The following is an 18,349-nucleotide window of genomic DNA, read 5'->3' on the forward strand; positions in this document are numbered from 1 at the left end:
AAGTGCTCATACAAGTTCTGATGCAACAGCTGCTCTCTTACTGTTCAGTACAACAGCCCCGATCCTTCCACACTTACAGCAAGTAGTCTGGCCTCTCTGATGTAGAAGATGGAACACTGGAGCTGTCGCACGTCCTGTTTAAACCTAGGAGGAGGAGAAAGGGAGAAAGAAAGTAATGGGACTGTCGACATTCTCAGATCAATGCTCTAAAAATCACCCTCAAAAGCTTTAAAACAGCTTCGCAAGATTTAATGACGTGGTGTGCAAACCTGACAGAAATTCACAAAGATCAAGGACTCTCTTTAGGATAAGCTAAAATAGTACCGCTTGAAAAAATATTGTTAACAGTTGTAAATAAATGTGGATAAAAGTGTTTGTGGATCAATAAGAAATATCTGTTTATGCAAGAGTGGGAATCTGAAAAAATAGAGCTCAGGATGGCTAGCAAGTAGGCGGCTAGACTGGATAGGGCTACTTCTGTATGCCATTCGGGATTATTCAGGGATGTTGTGCAGAAAAAATAATTCAGATACTCATGGCTCATTAAAAAGGGGGAAGTTTAGTATCAGTACTGCCTTGAATGGAGATGTCCAACTTTAAGACATGTGGATTTCACTTCCCAGAATTCCCCAGTTAGCTAAACCGGCTCAAGAATTCTAGGAGTTGAACTCCACAACTCTTAAAAGTTGCCAAGGTTGGACACCTCTGAGTGAACATTCACTCTAAATTCCATTTTTGGTTCAGATATGGGCAAAAAAATAATAATTAAGGATCAGAAAGGCTGATCACAACTCCAGGCTGTAGTTTGCAATAGTTTAAAATATCACGGCTTTTCATTTATTCCATTCATTCCTGGAGCACAGGAGATCCCAGGTTTTATCACATTTGGTAGTTAAGCAGTAATTGTTATCCATGGAAGAATCAGAAGCTGTTATGAAGCCTCTGATTCAACTAGATATGCCACTCGAGTATAAAGCAACTTCCTATTATCACAATTAAGTATAAAAACTAGAACTAAGGAGAAACTTCCTGACAGTTAGAACAATTAACCAGTGGAACAACCTGCCTCCAGAGGTGGTGAATGCTCCAACACTGGAGGTTTTTAAGAGGAGACTGGACAGCCATTTGCCTGAAATGGTATAGGGTTTCCTGCCTGAGCAGGGGGTTGGACTAGATGGCCTCCAAGGTCCCCCTTCCAACTTACTCATTATTATTATTATTATTAAACTAGTAGTTAGCAGTATTTCTAACGCTAATTGTCTCTTATGGATCCAAAGTGAGGCTGGTCCGTAAAAACATGGGTCACTTTTAGGATTGGAAGGTGATTTGGTTTAGAATATAAAAGGCCAATTGAACAAGATTAGTCCATGCTACAACAATGGATATCCATGTATGGGAAAAACGGAGCTTAAAATAAAAAGTAAACAATTCTTCCATTCCATACGAGGTCTATTGTAAAGTTGTTAAATGAGATTTTTCAACAGGATTTTCAACTCTCTGCTTACTCACTCCTAATGAGCCTATTCAGATTAGGTAAGAAATAAAATCACACTGGGGGACTTTTATGGGTTCCCTTAACAAACCTAAATCAAACTGAAAAAGCTACTTGGATAAGCAAGAAAATGTTTTAAAAAGAAAAGAAGTCCTGTTACCACAGTTCAACTTCCAGACAATTCTACCTGGATGACTGAGAATCTTCATCCACATCAGGATTCAAGCCTCTTCCCCTTCCTTGTACTTTTTGTGGTAGTCAGTTTGAAAACGCTAGCCACTCAACTTGAGTGTTTGTCCATTTTGCAACTTTTAGATTGCTTCAGATTAAAAGGAACAAAGCTACTGCAATTGCTTAGCAGGGTGTAAAAGAGAATCTGGATTGCAATTCCTCACTTCCCACGCCATCAGAGAATGACTCTGGAGGGTCAAAATGCTTATTATGTTGAGAACAGCACAGCCACCAGCCTTCTGTGTGCTGGACTTTTAAGCCAAAGACCAACAAAATGAAGCAGCTTACGAGGCAGGAGGACTAACACAACACAACCAAAAATTCCTATTCTGTGTGGAGTCCACAGGAATGCTCACAAAAGAAACTGCCTTCCAATTGGCTAGCCAACTGATTTGTCTACCTCTGTCTCATCTCTGCAGGTTTGCAGCAGCTTTTCAATGTCCGCAGGTAATCGCCCGGCCGCCCTGTTTAGGGTAACTCGCTCCCTCCTTAACCAGGATGTGAGGGAGGATCCCTTGCAGGGACGAGCCGAGGAGTTTAGTCATCATCTGGCGGACAAAATCGCTCAGATCCGGACCGGTCTGGACTCTGACTGGGCAGAGTCTGATGTGGAGGAATCGGGCGGTCTTGAGCATGTTATCTGGACTGAGTTCGACCCTGTTTCCCCTGATGATGTGGACAGGATCATGGGGAGACTGAGCACCACCACCTGTTTGTTGGATCCGTGCCCCTCCTGGCTAGCTTATGCGGCCCGGGAGGGGACACGAGGCTGGTTCCATGCAGTAATAACTGCTTCTTTGAAGGAGGGTGTCTTCCCTGCCGCCTTGAAGGAGGCGGTGGTGAGACCCCTCCTCAAGAAGCCTGCTTTGGATCCGGCTGTTTTAAATAACTATCGTCCAGTCTCCAACCTTCGCTTTTTGGCGAAGGTTGTTGAGAGTGTGGTGGCGCATCAGCTTCCTCTGTTCCTGGAGGAAACTGATTATCTGGACCCATACCAATCGGGTTTCAGACCCGGACACAGCACGGAGACGGCATTGGTCGCGCTGGTGAATGATCTCTGGAGGGCTAGGGACAGGGGTTGCTCCTCTGTCCTGGTTCTATTAGATCTCTCAGCGGCTTTCGATACCATCGACCATGGTATCCTGCTGCGGCGTCTCAGGGGGCTGGGAGTGGGAGGCACCGTTTTACGGTGGTTCTCCTCCTATCTCCTGGGCCGCTCGCAGTCGGTGTTGACGGGAGGGCAGAGATCCGCCCCGAGGCCTCTCATTTGTGGAGTTCCTCAGGGGTCGGTTCTCTCGCCTCTCCTGTTCAACATCTATATGAAGCCGCTGGGCGAGATCATTCGTGGTTTCGGGGTGGGGTATCATCAGTACGCTTATGATACCCAACTTTTTCTTTCCACCCCGAACCAACCCAGTGATGCCCTCGCCGTGATGTCCTGGTGCCTGGAGGCGGTCCAGGTCTGGATGGGGAGAAACAGGCTTCGTCTCAATCCCGCCAAGACTGAGTGGCTGTGCATATCGGCATCTCGGGTTAACCAGACTATTCCACCTCTAACGATGGGGGCTGAGGTGTTACCCCCCGTTGATAGGGCTCGCAACTTGGGCGTCCTCCTGGATTCACGACTCAATTTTGAAGACCACATAGGAGCCGTGACCAGGGGAAATTTTGCACAGGTTCGCCTGGTGCGCCAGTTGCGTCCCTATCTGGACCGAGATGCCCTGCGCACAGTTACTCATGCGCTCGTGACCTCCCGTTTGGACTACTGTAACGCTCTCTACATGGGGCTGCCCTTGAGGACCACTCGGAGGCTTCAACTGGTGCAGAATGTGGCCGCGCGAGTTGTAATGGGGGTCTCCCGATACTCCCACGTAACACCTCTACTCTGCGAGCTGCATTGGCTTCCGGTTGCCCTCCGGTTGAAATTCAAGGTGCTGGTTATTACCTATAAAGCCCTACATGGCTTGGGTCCGGGGTATTTGAGGGAACACCTGCTGCCGGCATCAAATGCCCTTCGTCCAGTGCGCTCCCACAGGGAGGGTCTGCTCAGGGTCCCACCGGTAAGATTGCCGGCGGGTGACACCCAGGGATAGGGCCTTCTCAGTGGGGGCGCCTGCCCTTTGGAACCAGCTGCCAGTGGAGCTGAGGACTGCCCCCGACCTCCGTTCATTCCTCCGGGGCCTGAAGACCTGGCTCTTCGAGCTCTCGGGCCCAGGCTGAGGAGTAATTTATTTTAATCGGGGTTTTAATTGTACAGGGTTAAGTTTAATCTCTTTTAAATTGGTTTTAACTTTTGTATTGTTGGTTTTTAATTCCCTGTAAACCGCCCTGAGTCCTCAGGGAAAGGGCGGTATATAAATGTAATAAAATAAATAAATAAATAAATAAATAAATGTCTAGAGAAGCATATTTCTCACTAGCTGTTCCTTGTCCTTTTTATTTGTGGCATCATGGACTGAACAAGGAATGATTTATATTCAAACCAAGATCACTGCCACCCAGCAATTATATTTTTATGAGTCAATACTCCTATCGTCTCCCCCCTCCCACTGTGTATTTGCTTAGGTTTGCACCCAAAGGATCAAGCTGTAGATACACAGGTATCGCATATCTATGTTGTTGGGACACCCTGCCTTAAACTAAACATGTCTTTTCCTGGGATTGCACAACTGCTGCCTGATCACAGAGGGAGATGCAGCTGCTTTAAAGAGCTGTAGACAGATGCCACAGAAGCTGTCCCAGGTGTTACAAAGTCTCTTGTTGCCTCTGCATCTGACACACCACCAAATCCATCAGCACCCTTCCTGGGTCCCATCCTCACCTGCACTGTCTTGTGAGGGGATCATTTTGGAGCCACCCTTCTTTAGTTCACAGTTGGGCTTCTCGTGGACCTGTTGCTGCTCCTCCTTCCTTTCTCGTTCCTTATGTTTCTTCTTCCTGGATTTCGAGTGCGCAACACAATTGTGCTTGCTCGTCTGGGCAGGGGCTGCGGCCGACCGGCTTGCTGTCCGCCTTTCGGCCGGCTCTGCCATCTCAAAGTCTTTGCCGTTATGGTTTAGATCATTGCTAACATCAGCAAGTGGGTCATGTGGCCTAGGTAGCTCCAGAGTGGGCAAAAGAGAGCTAGAGCTGACTGAATCAGCCGCCCCCATTGTGGGCAAAGAGGTCTCTTTCCCATTGGCAGAGCTGAGTTTGCCATTGAAAGTGGGCTGAGTCCTTTGGGCACAGTGAGAGATCCTTGGCTTTTTGTTGGCGAGGGGGTCAATAAAGTCCAGGGGCTGGGGTCGCTTCTGAGGAAAACAGAAACAAGATTAACAATGAAAGCAATGTTTGAAAAAGCATACAAAATAAGAACTGGACTTATCCGATAAATAAAAAAATATCTATTGCCACTAGGGGGCAATACAAGGCCACGTTTGTGTTCATTTTGGCATTTACTGATTTTCTTTTCCCATAAAGGGGGGAAAAAAACCCCACAAGTGCCAATAATATTGCTATTCTGGTGTTATAGTGCTTTCCCTCTGTTCACAGATTTCTCCTGCCCAAGCGTTCCTCCGTGACATTCTACAGATGTCTCTTCTTTTGGCATTTGGGCAGGTTTTGTAACGTATGGACTATTCAGCACATATTTTTGTGTACATGTGTTCAAAGCAGTGTTTGGCAACTTTTTAAGATGTGTGGACTTCCAACTTCCAGAATTCTGGCTGGCTGAGGAATTCTGGGACCTGAAGGCCGCTTATCTTAAAAGTTGGCGTGTTTGAAAAAGGGCTGGTCCAAAGATAAAAACTGGACATAAATTTAAAGCAGGGAAGTTGAAACAGAAGCTAGAACTGAAGAAGCTTCTCGAGGGAAGAAAAACCGAAACCTTTTTCGAGGAAAAAAAATAATAATACCCCAGAAAGTCCAGTTGCCTTTTGGAAAACACCTTTGGGACAACCACGACTGGCGGATGAGAATCTCCATATAGACAATCAGGGAAATTGAAAGCTACACTTTCCTAGATGAAAGTACCCATTCCTTCAGCCAAGTCCTACTAGCCTGACCACAACAGCTTTCAATGTCAGTCACGGAAACGCTTCTGAGCAGTTCGAAGGGCTAGGGGTTTTTTTGGGGGGTGGGGAAAGATCCTCCTCCTCCACCACCAATCTCTTCCTGCAAAAAAGCAGCAAGAAGTCTCATGGAACAGGCAGGCAAAGCCTTTTAATTCAACTCTTGATGTGAGGAAGGGTGGAGTAGCCTTGCTTCCCACCAGGGAGGGAGGGGCCAGCGAGTAGCTCCCTGGCAGCCTCCAGCTGGAGAGGAAACTGGAACTCACCTGTGGGCAGCCCGCACATCATCAAGGAAGCCGAGTGACGAAGGCCTGCTTTACAAACCACCTTCTGACAGTATGGGAGGCAAGAGGAAGGCAGATATGGGGGTAATCGTTGCAGCACACCAAGCCCAGCCAGCATGGGCTTGGAAAGCCCCTTTACACAACTGCTGCCTCCGAGTGAAACTTTACACTAGAACAAGGGGGTGTGTTTTTTAAGACAACAGCAAGGGCCTTCAACAATATTTGTGTATGCACTGAAGCCTGGAACTGCCCGGCCAATCTGAAAAGGTGTATCAACCTCATATCCTGGATGATATGTAAGCCGTGAGAGATTCCCACTCACCTGGGGAGGGGAGGAAGAAACGTTTGCGGTGTCCCTTGGCGGGCTGGGAGCAGGATTCTCAGGGACGCAGCTGGGATTCTGTGGCGGGCAGAGTTTCCTGGAAAAAGAACGGCCCAGCATTGGCTCTCAAGTAAAGCATCAACGACCGAAGCCACTGAGCCAGGAGCAAGTTAAAACATTCTGCATCGAAGAGCCAAACGTTATTTTTAAAAAACTCCATTGAATGGTGGAAGGCATTTACTACTTATCTCTCTACGTATGACCAAAACTCTTTTGTGTTTAGCTTTTTTGTCCCCTCACGTTTAGTCCAAACAATACATTATACCACAGCAATTTTTGACTCAAGCAACCTAACACCTCCTAACTTAAAAGAATGAGTAAAAATCCACGACCCACTACTCCTGTGGTTTTGATATTTCCATGATGCTCAGTTTTATTTGCAAAGTTGTGGGCACTGCAGCATCCATCCCCACAGTCGCACGACTGTGATTTCTGATGCTCCTTGCCATTTTCCCGCAAAAACAGTGGGGAAGCTGGCAGGAAGTTGAAACTTGAAATTCCCACTGCTTTTTTGCCTGTCTGTGGTCCTTCTGTTTATCAGCTTAAGTAAGTAAATACTGACTTATTATTGAATAAGTTCATTTGCCACTACAATTATTTTTTTCTATTTATGATATATTAATTATGGTGATTACTTGGTTATTATGATTATTATTACTTTGGTGTTTTGCATATACACTGAAAGCTTATGCACCGGAAACAAATTCCTTGAGTGTCTAATCACACTTTGCCATTATAGTGTAGTATAGTGTGAAGTGTAGAGTAGTGTAGTGTAGTGTAGTATAGCATAGCATAGCATGCATTGTATTGTACAGGTAGTTCTCAATTTACAAACACAATTTGTTAACTGAATCACTGCAGTTCTTACAATTACTAACATGGTTGTTAAGTGAATCTGGTTTCCCCATTGACTTTGCTTGTCAGAAGGTCGCCAAAGGAGATCACGTAACTCTGGGACACTGCAACCGTCATAAATGTGAGTCAGTTGTCAAGCATCCAAACATAAATCATGTATCCATGGGGATGCTGCAATGCTCAAAAGTGTGAAAAATGGTCATAAGTTACTTTTTTCACTGCCGTTGTAACTTCGGTCACTAAATGAACTGTTGTAAATCAAGGACTACCTGTATTGTATCGTATTGCATTCCTATTCCTGTTCCATTCAATCAGAATAGAGCTGGAAGGGACCTTGGAGGTCTTCTAGTCCAACCCCCTGCTCAAGCGGGAGACTCTATACCAGGGGTAGGCTACCTTAGCTCTTTTATGACTTGTGGACTTCAACTCCCAGAATTCAACATGGTTGGCTGAGGAATTCTGGGAGTTGAAGTCCACGAGTCATAAAAGAGCCAAGGTTGCCTATCCCTGCTCTATACCATTTTAGACAGGTGGTTGTCCAATCTTTTCTTAAAAACCTCCAGTGGTGAAGCACCTACAACTTCTGCTGACAAGCTGTTCCACTGGTTAATTGTCCTCCCTGTTAGAAAGTTCTAACTTCTTAATTAATACAGACTTCTTAAATTCTATAAATTCCTCTTTGATCTCATGGGATCATCCCGCATTGGAATTAAAAAAAATACGTTCAGCCTAACTTTAGTGTTTATTCTGATCACATCAGACTTTGCTACCTTATCTCTCAAAGGATGACCCATTCAAGGGTCGTCTGGTGAAGATTAAATTTTAGGCTGACCATATTTTTTTACTCCAATGCTGGATGGTTTTTCCTGACCAGAAAGCCAGCAATCGTTTTGTAGGACAGAAAGTGTTTTTCAGCAACTGCAAACAAAGGCAAAGGTAAGTGTTCACCTGGCCAGACTCTGCGGGTTTCCCACTCCTGGTGTTGTACAGGGATGTGTGCGAGTGTGCGTGTGTGCACAGGAAACAGACAGGACTCGCACAAATGCTTCTCTTCCTCACTGCTAATTAAGCAAGAGATGGCTCCATTTCCCCAATGTGTCATGTCTTCTGTTTCTATTGCCATGTTTTCCATTTGATTCACACACACACACACACACACACACACACACATACACACTTTCTTTTTTTGCTAAGGCAAACAAGAACTCTCTTTCCTTTTTCCTGTCCTGTTTGCACAATTTCCACAGTTTGTAAACCCAGCTGGCTCAGAGGAGAGACGCTGTTGGTTTAACAAGAATCTGAACGTCCGGGAGTTTTCTTTGGCAAATGAGGGGAACTAATGGGCACCGAAACCCAACTACTGAATTATAATTAAATGGAAAATTACAAATTATACACAGACTGCACAGAATCAGGGCATGGGCTGGAACGGCTGTATCAATTCAAGTCCTCCAGAGGAAAAAGAGGTGGTGACTTTTATGCCCCTTTCCTTCTCCTATTTATTTTTTTGGCCTGTGGATAAGCAGTAACCTAAAAATAGAGCGTGGAACGGATGAAGCTGCCTGGGCAAACAAAAAACGAACCAAAAGAAGCCCAGAAGGCGACAAAGTATATTCCAGTTATTACAATATAATTCTGTGTCTTGTCCCAAGAAAAAGCAAAGGGACAAGGTTTTGCAAACTGGCTCAACTCCTCTTACTCTGTTCTCGATCCGTTTTGCTTGCCTCTGAGAGGAACGGGCTGTAATTCCCCCATTTTCCAAAACTGAAAATCACGATTTATTACTTCCAAGGATCCTGCAATTTCATGCAGATTTTAGCCATAGATTTCTAAGCTTATTTTCCCAGGCATCTAGAGCAGTCTTTCTCAACTGGTTGCCGAGCTTGAGAAATATTGATCTAGAGCACAATGAAGATGATTTAGGAATAAGGAATGTTGTGGAACAAATTCCTAGAATTCTTAAGTCAGCACGATCAGTTAAGGGATACTTGGAAATACAATTTAACAAGAGATTTTTGAGCTTAATCTCTGTCAGTCTCAATTCTGGGCTATTACAAATTCAAACTGAGGTTTTAAAATGGCATTTCTCAACCTTGGCATGTTGAGGATTTGTGAATTTCAATTCCCAGCACGCTGGTAAGGGAAGTCCAGCAGTTGAAATCCACACATCTTCAAGCTAGAGAAACACTGTTCTAAAGTCTTACAGGTAGTCCTTGATGTACAATTGTAACTCAGCCTGGAATGTATGATAGCAAGTCATGCTTTTTAAGTGGATCACCACATGACCGTGCCCCATTTTGCAGTGGCCATTAAGCAAACACAGTGGTCATTAAGTGAATCAATTTTCCAATGGGCAGAGATAGACACCAGAAAAGGGCAAAAAAAAACACAAACAATTATGGTCTCATGATCGCAGGATGCTGCAAACAGCCATAAAACTGAGTCAGTTGCCAAACACCCAAAGTGTGATCATGTGATTGCAGGAATGTGTGTGCATGTGGCCATCAGAACTTCGAAAATGGGTAAGTACCTTTTTTTGGGGAGGTGGCGGGGGGAGGGGGGGGTCTGTCATAACTTTGAATGGTTGCTAAGTAGCCAGTCAAGTCGAGGACTACCTATACATGTTATATTCCACAGGAAAGCAATCTGCAGCTCCCAGGAAGGCCAAATATACTTTTAGTTGGGATGGGAAATCCCAATGGCCATTTCCAGACATTGTAGAACTTCAAGCCACTCAGAGGCCTCAAGGAGTGAGACACAAAAACAGCTCAAGCCAGCATGGCTTAGCCAAGAGTGATGTCTGGAGTTACCATCTCACAACTCCATGAAAAACAATGGCAAGAGTTAAGGACACAGCAAACCTGGCCTTTGTGACTTCCGCTCTCCTAAAATGGTTGCTCCCCTCAAGAACATGCTTCCCTTGCAATCTCTAAAAGCAACTTGCCAAAAGATGGCCGGAGTGGAGGCACTAATAGGTTGCAACAGCGTGAACTATCGCTGGTCTGATCCGAGAACATAAGTGAGCTTACCCTAAGAGGTTAACTTTGAAAGGGAAAAACATCTGTCATTTTTGTCATGTTGACGGGGAGTCTCCAAAAGGAGACCTCAGTCTTCCTTCTGCCTGTAATTGCCAGAGAATATTCTCCAAAAGCAGATTCCAAGACAAAAAAAAACCAAAAACAAATGAGGAAACGTATTAATGACCAAGGTGGGGGAAGGAAGTAGCCTGTTAGTGACCACTGGATCAGCATTATACTTCTTGATTCTGCTCAGCCAGTAAAATCAAGCAAGGTGTGTATATTCCGGATCCTATTGACCAAAGAGTGTCATCTTACGGGACCCAGGAAGTGCCTATTCTGTTACAGTGCCTGCCCTCCAGGCATGCAGATCCATACAGCTCCCACCCTTATGACGTCCAGGAAACTACTAAAAAACTAGTAGTTCTCCTAGGCCAGGGGTCAGCAACCTGAAACAGTGAAAGAGCCACTCGGAACCGGTTCCCTCACAAAAGGAAAAACTGGGAGCTGCAAAAAATGTGTGCGCATGCGCGTACATGTGCGCATGCGCAGAACAGGGTTTGACTGAAGAGTGGAACCAAGGCGAGATATGCACTTACCCTGCATATTTGAATTGATTGGTTGAACTTTTTTAGTCCCACTTTTTTTTTTGAACTGCACATGGCAGAGGACTGGGAGCCGCAGGAGACGGCTGAAAGAGCTGCATGCGGTTCCGGAGCCGCGGGTTGCAGACCTGTGTCCTAGGCCTTGGAACTAGATGAGGTTTGGCTTATGGATGGGGTGTTTTGCTCCTTCGATTGGCTGTGATCTCTTTTTTATAAGTATTGCTTTTCTTTTAATCTATAAGCCAACTCAAGAGTCTTCAAGGAATGAGACACAAACAAATAAACCAATGGACAAATAAATTGAGTACAGTTAAATGCGTTAACTGATTCTGAAAGAGACCCTGGAGCTCCTACCGGAAAAGGATCCTATTCAGCAGCTGTTGGTCTCCTTCTGAGTAGCCGGGCCAGTCCTTCTGCACCTCTTTGTAAAGATAATCTTTCAGGGTGCATGTGCTGTCTTTGGCATTCACATTTGCAACCTGCGGGACGGGTCAGAGGGGGAAGGAGTTTAAATACGCTGGATGGAAGCCAGAGAGACCAAGTATAATTGCAGCCCTCTAAAAGCATCAGACAAGGACCTAATTGCACCAGGGTGGCATGAAAAACCACACATCTGTGGGGTTCTTTTGCGTTTTGCCAAGCCATCCGTTAAAGAGCAGGATTCAGCATTTTTTAAAAAAGGCTTTTCTTATGAGCCTTATGAACCACATAAGAGGTTCTAGCTCTCATGAATGTGGAACAAAAGCTTCAAAGTCTAACTCTACATTTCTTGGCTGCCTGGAGAAAGAACACAAGATTTTAAGAACTTGAACAACAAGATTACAATTTTGAGGAAAATCTCTCTGTAATTTGTTCTGCTCCTTGACTGATCTTTTACTGAGAGGAGAAAGTGAATGTGCACCTTGGTAAGAACAAAGAAGCAAGGTAAGAGCAGCATAGAAGGGCTGCTCAGAGCTATAAATATAGTCTTCTCCCACTTCTCCTGATTACAGGCAGTCCTCAAGATACGACTGTAATGGAACTTGCCCATTATGACCATAAAATGAGTCAAACATGTGGCTGACCCAATTTTACTACCTTTTTAGTGGCAGTCATAAAAAGAAGGCCACGGTTAAGCAAGCACCACAGTCATTAAGTGAACCCATTGTTTGCTATGGTGAAAGTTTACCGAAAACTGGAAGGGACAGCAAAACCATTGTAAAACACGGTCATGCCCATCATAACTCTGAAAAGTGGCTAAGTGACTGGTCATAAGTTGAGTAAGTTACCTGTACAGGACACTCTTTCTTATGTTTTCTAAAACATCACTCACCTAATACATTATTAAGCATCTAACAGCAACCAACCATGAGCAAGAATGAGGCAGTGGGCTTTCCCTAGTGTGCAGCTTCTGCATGGGGACGCTTCGTTTAGATCGGGGGTGTCCAACCTTGGCAACTTTAAGATTTGTGATCTTCCAACTCTCAGACAGAATTCTGGGAGCTGAAGTCCACCGGTCTTAAAAGTTACTGAAGTTGGACTAAATTATTAAGATAATTTAGTGAACCACCTCCGGCTGTCCTCGATGGAGATGACTCCATTTCTTCCAACAGCCGACCGCAGGTGCGCACGTAGGCGTTTCATAACAATGTCTGAATTTACCTGCTGCAAGAGGCTGTCCAAGGAATCCTTATCTTGTGGAGAAAGGCCATCTTTTTGCAACCTGAGGAGGAGTTCCGGTTTCTTATAAGGTTTGAGAGCCAGCAGGTGCATCACCCGATCTCTGAAAGGCCTCTGGGAGACGGCACTATTGCCCTTCTTGATGGCACTGGCGAGGTTGACAGGGGTTGGGCGTATCCGTGAGGGAACAGTGTCGGAAACCCCTGGTGCAGGCTTGCGCATCTTAACGGTCTTTCCTATGGATTGGGGAAATTGGGGAAAAGGAAGAGAACACAGGAGCTTGGAGCTATTTTATTCTTTTCAGACAAAGTCAGCGTGGAATTAATATTCATACAGCCCGTAAAACACTTAGCATACTCAACAAAGCACCCCTATTGACATCTAAGTTACTTCTGCAGTTTTTGAGTTTGTGATTCTTTCTTTTAATAATAAATGGGCAGCGCTGGGTCAACCAGAATGGTGATCAAGCAAAGATGCAGATTTATAACTATTGCAATGTGAGGATTAGCTCCAAAGATAGGACTTAAGTAATTTACAGCCAAACCTGTTCAGTCTTTATGAGTCATAACCACTTGTTTTATCTCTTGAACAGGATCAGGAACCAATGAAGCTGTTGTAACAAGAGAGTCACATCCTCTGTCTCAGTGGCCTGGTTTCAAGTCAGCTGAAGTTTCTGAACAGTGTCAAAGGTAGTTCTCCTTAAAAGCATATATTATGCTGTTGTGGCTAATGCAGACGTCACTGTGGCTATGAACCCTTTTTAAAACTCCTCATGCCAACTTAAGCATTCCCTGTATTACTAAATACTTCCACAGAGTTCAGCTATCTGTCAAGAATGCTTTAATTCTGATTTCTATACACCCAGCAGGAACATCAACTCAGCAGCCAGATTGTTCCTTTCATCTCCTATGATTAATATGATAAATGGCAGCTGGTCCAATTCAGCCACTGGCATATATATGCAGCCTCTCTGTTTGTAATAATCTATTCACACTTATTCTTTTTCTGATAGTCGTAAATAGTGTAGTCTGTTCTTCTAGTTCTTGCGGGTAAGTCCTCATTTTACAAAGCCCACTTTTAAGCTTTTTTTCCTCCGTTAGGCAATGCTGCTGTGATGCAGGGCACTAACCCTAGCTTTCTCTGGCTTTTTAGATAGGCTAGATTACAGTTCCCCAAAACAGCTGCAAAGGCTTCTGGTCTCAAAGTATCACAAAATCCTCAAGCTGGAAGGGGCCACTTAACTCAAAACAGGAACCCAAACTGTAACTTCTTAGATAGACACCTGTCCAATCTCCATCAGAATATAGCCAATTAAGGGGAGCCTACGTTTCTCTCTCGATACAAGCTATTAGAGTCTGCTATCTAGAAACCTGTGTATTCTTCTCATTTGTTGCTCATCTTAGGAGAGAGAGAGAGAGAGAGAGAGAGAGAGAGAGAGAGAGAGAGAGAGAGAGAGAGAGAGAGAGAGAGAAGCCAGCCCTATTTTGCATGCCACATGCCACAAATTGAGGACAGCTGTCCCAGTTCTGATCTAGAGTGCTTGACCTTCACAGAAATTTCCCCATATTCACATTCAAGATTTCATATGGGCTTTGAAAATGTTTCATTTAAAAAAATAAGTTCCCTCACGCCGCCATTTTGATCCAGATATGACAATGGGATAAAAGCCATGTGAAAGGCACAATCAAATAAAAGGGGGGGGGGGAATGATGTTGTAATAAAAAGAGCCCTTTTTTGCCTCCGTGTTTATCTAACCCTTTTTTTTTATATAAAAAAAATCTCGATAGACATGAAGTTTGTCTTTGATTTGGCGAAGTTTGTCTTTGATTTGGCGATTTCAGCACAGAGCATAGATTGCTGAGGACCTTTCTAAAATGCATTTATTTTAGAAAAAAAACCCATATATTTCCAGCTACATCATGTGCAAAAAAAAAAAAAAAATACCACACCAAGGCCAGCTTCAATTGACAGTAAAAAGAAATAAAAAAAATAAGTCAGGAGCAACACATGCAGTGAAGCAGTCATATCCAGGAAGGCACACCCACATGGGAGGAGACATTCTCCCAGTCCAACCTTATGGCTTAATTTAAGGCACGTAGTTTCCCATCCACCAGCAAGCCAACCTCTTCCACTGCTCCTCTGATAAGCACTGCTCCAGCAAACCCCCTGGTGCTTTTCCCAGAAGAGCAGACCACACTTCCTTCCTCAAGGCTTGACTTTTGGTCTGGTTGAAATGTGTAACTGACTCAGAAAATGATGAGTCAGGGTAGCTTGCCAACCACAGCTGATAAACCTCTACAGCTTCTAAGTTCAGATTCGCTGAGGATGAGGGGGAAATACAGGCCAAGTCATGAAGTTGGGAAGATCTCTCTCCCGGGCTCTGAGACAAGAAGGCGTCACAGATCAGAGATGACCCCTCTAGTGCAGAGGCCCCCAACTTTTTGGGCACCAGGGACCGGTTCTGTAGAGATAGTTTTTTTCCACGGACCGGAGAGGGGGTGGTTTTGTGTGCTGCCTGCATCCCACGGATGGAGCTTTGCTTGTTTGTGCGGACCGGTTTGCTGGCATGCCGCGGGCCGGTACCGGTCCATGGATCACGGGTTGGGGACCCTTGCTCCAGTGAATGTGTGCTGCTGCCCTCCAGTCCTTTTGGGGTTAATCTATCTGGTCAGGTGGTTCTCAAAATACTATACTGGGAACCCTTTGCTGGAAATAGTCAGATTCTGAGCCTTGCTTTTGATGAAAGCAGCCCACTGGGCCAACCTCCTACCAATCTGGATGCCATCCAGCTGCGTGGACTAAGGCCAACATTCTCCAGTCAGCATGGCAGGAAGAAAGGCTGATTAACTCTTTGTGTCTCCACTATTTGCTACTCCATGCACTTTTCCTTCCTGTTTTTAGAAAAACAAAAAAGGCATGCTGCTGGATTACCTTTAAATCAGTGTTTTTCCAAACTTGGCAATTTTAAGATACATGGACTTCAACTCCCCGATTCTAGCTGGCTGGACAATTGAAGTCCACACATCTTGAAATTGCCTAGTTTGACAAACAGTGTTCTAAATGATCACAAACCACAAGGATTCTGTAAATGTTATCTTGCACTTGTTTAGGAAGTGTCTGTAATCGCCAAAGCTACTACAAACTAATGGCTAGATATATAGGCAACTTTTCACTATTCACCTTCCAGGTCGGTGTTGAATTCACATGCGTCTCCCTGTGTGCAAAACAAAAAAGCCCCAGACTTACCAACGTAACGCCTTCCAGGCTTGATGACAATGGCGCCCCGGCTCCGTGTCTCCTCTTCCACCAGGGCCATGCTCTGCTTTGCCTTCTGGTAGGATTCATCGGTGGCACAGACAGTGATTTTGTCCTGAATGCTGCCAAGGCAATCCAGCTGAATGTTACCATTGCTGTATTAAAAAAAAGGGGGGGGGGGAGAGTCAGAAATTAAGCTTTTGCCACAATCTCTCTCTCTCTCTCACACACACACACACACACTCTCTCACACACACTCATTATATCCCACTAAAAGTAAATTGTTTTGACCCCAGCCGCTGTTGCCTTCTGGGTTGCCAACCTGCATTATTCTCTAGTTCATTGAGCCCTTTGTTCCAGGGGCCTGCTTGGTACCAGGTCACGCCCGATGCACACCACTCTTTTACAGAGGTGGACCAGGCTTCGCAGGGAAGAGCCTGTAGGGACGTCTACGTCAGGAAGCAGCTCCTGCCAACACATAGCATTCCTCACCTGGACACATACTGCTGGATGCAATCAAAACTCCCCTGAGGGCTGTCCTTGCCAATATTAGAGAGATAAAAGGAAAATGTCCGAACTCCTGTTGGGCAGTCTGGTCTCGGTATTGAGATGTGCTGTTTTAGAAGAATAGGAAATATAAATATCTGTCCCGGCAAGAAAGATTAAACAGGTCTGAATTCCAATGAAAGAAAGTCCAGGCTATTAGGGAGTCTAATTAAATCAAAAGATTGGCTGTGGAGGGGATAGGAGGAGAATCCGGTGCATCTACCCAGAAAGAGATGCAGCCTTCTTTAAGGACCTAAGAAATGAGAAGGTGATTTATTCCAGGTGAGATATCCACTCAGCTAAATAAATACTCCAAATTTTGGAGTCTCGGGTAGAGAAAAAAATAGAAAATTTCTATTTCTTTATATGTTTTTTTTAAAGCTTTGGTTTTGCTCATTATTTTTAAAATGCTTTTTCTTGTCTGTCTTCCCCCCCCTCTTTTTCCTCCCAGGTAGTTTAGTCCCCCCCCCTTTTTCCTTTATATAGGTATTCCTCATCTTAAGACCACAACTGAGCCCCAAATTTCTGTTGTTGAGACATTTGTTAAGTAAATTTTGCCCCATTTTATGACCTTTCTTGCCACAATTTTGTTAAGTGAGTCACTTTAGTTGTTAAGTGAATCTGACTTTCCCATTGACTTTGCCTGTCAGAAGGTTGCAAAAGGTGATCGATCACATGACCATGGGATACAGCAACTGTCATAAATATGAGCCAGTTGCCAAGCGTACGAATTTTGATTGCGTGACCATGGGGATGCTGCAACCGTTGTTAAGTGTGAAAAAATGGTCATGTCACTTTTTTCAGTCCTGCTGGAACTTTGAATGGTCACTAAATGAACTTTTGTAAGTCGAGGAGTACTTGTAGTTTTTTTAAATTAGAGGTAAAGTTTACTTTAATAAATATCTATAATTCTTTATACAACAGTAATTGTTATATCACTATGTATGTACATATATTAAAAGGTAATATCTATTTTAAACAACTGGCAACAATAATATCTTTAACGCTTTTTAAAATTATATTTTAAAAAATAACACAAAGCGATAATCAAAAGATAGATAATACCAGAGTAAATAAAAATCAATAAAGAGAAGATTAAATAAGAAGAATAAAGCAGATGGTCAGCAGAACCTCTCTTAAAGAGAAAAGTGACAATGAAAAACTGGAAAGCATGCAAAAGAATCTCTTGGGATGAGAAGTTACAAAACTTAAATGCTTCAAAATCCTTATTCTGTGTTCCCATTTTGGTCTACGGTAGGTTCATAGGTTTTTCTCCAGATAGATGCAAGAAAAGGTGGTCCACCATGACATTAACCAAAGGCAATGAATGGCAGAGAATAAAAGTCTTGGAGTTCTATTGAGGCTAATATTCTCGTCTAGAAGCACTTAGTGCTAAAGAAAGAAAGAAAGTGGGGATTAGACGTGGCTCACTATAATTAATTCCAGACTGCTAATAAATCCAGTGGGTTGCATATATATTCTTGCAGGAGAGAACAACATATTATATACATACATGTTCACAGCTGTTTGTTATAAGCCCCAATGACACCAAAGTGATAACTTGGAGTTATTTGTGGGATGAGTGACATCATGGACACAGGTGTCATAAATTGCTCCCTCCCAGATAACCACACCAACATTTACATGTTTCCTCATGAAAAATAAGTAAAGCATTTAAAGCAAACAAATAAAAAGACACCCCCACCCCACCCCCAAAAGACCCTGAGGGATCAAAAAAAAGCCTGTCAGGAAACAGCTTTCTGCCTGAATAATCTACATTTATTTTATTTGTTTGGTTCTAAGTATGAATATAAGCAAAAGGTCCACGAATGTTCCAGAAGCATCTCTTCTGCTGCCACCCAAACCTACTAGCACCTTGGTGCTTTTGCAGAATTTCTTTGACAGATCGAAAGCCACAGGGTCCTCTAAGGAAATGCAGTGAAGCACAGAAGGCAAGGGTCACCCTGCACGGTT

At 44.1% G+C, this 18,349-nt stretch overlaps 1 protein-coding gene across 1 annotated transcript in view; it reads right to left on the reverse strand.

Annotated features, from left to right (window-relative positions):
• ELL (elongation factor for RNA polymerase II) overlaps positions 1-18,349 on the reverse strand; it is a 55,745-nt gene that overhangs the window by 7,233 nt on the left and 30,163 nt on the right. Inside the window, exons 3-9 of the mRNA XM_083349534.1 lie at positions 16,322-16,443; positions 15,821-15,984; positions 12,557-12,810; positions 11,270-11,394; positions 6,379-6,475; positions 4,545-5,013; positions 78-144 (exon numbers count right to left, since the gene is read on the reverse strand). Of these exons, the coding sequence (XP_083205660.1) occupies positions 78-144; positions 4,545-5,013; positions 6,379-6,475; positions 11,270-11,394; positions 12,557-12,810; positions 15,821-15,984; positions 16,322-16,443 (1,298 nt within the window). The remainder of the gene's footprint in view (positions 1-77; positions 145-4,544; positions 5,014-6,378; positions 6,476-11,269; positions 11,395-12,556; positions 12,811-15,820; positions 15,985-16,321; positions 16,444-18,349) is intronic.

Source organism: Vipera ursinii (genome assembly GCF_947247035.1).
Source record: "Vipera ursinii genome assembly, chromosome: 1".
In the NCBI taxonomy this organism is placed as follows: Eukaryota; Metazoa; Chordata; class Lepidosauria; order Squamata; family Viperidae; genus Vipera; species Vipera ursinii.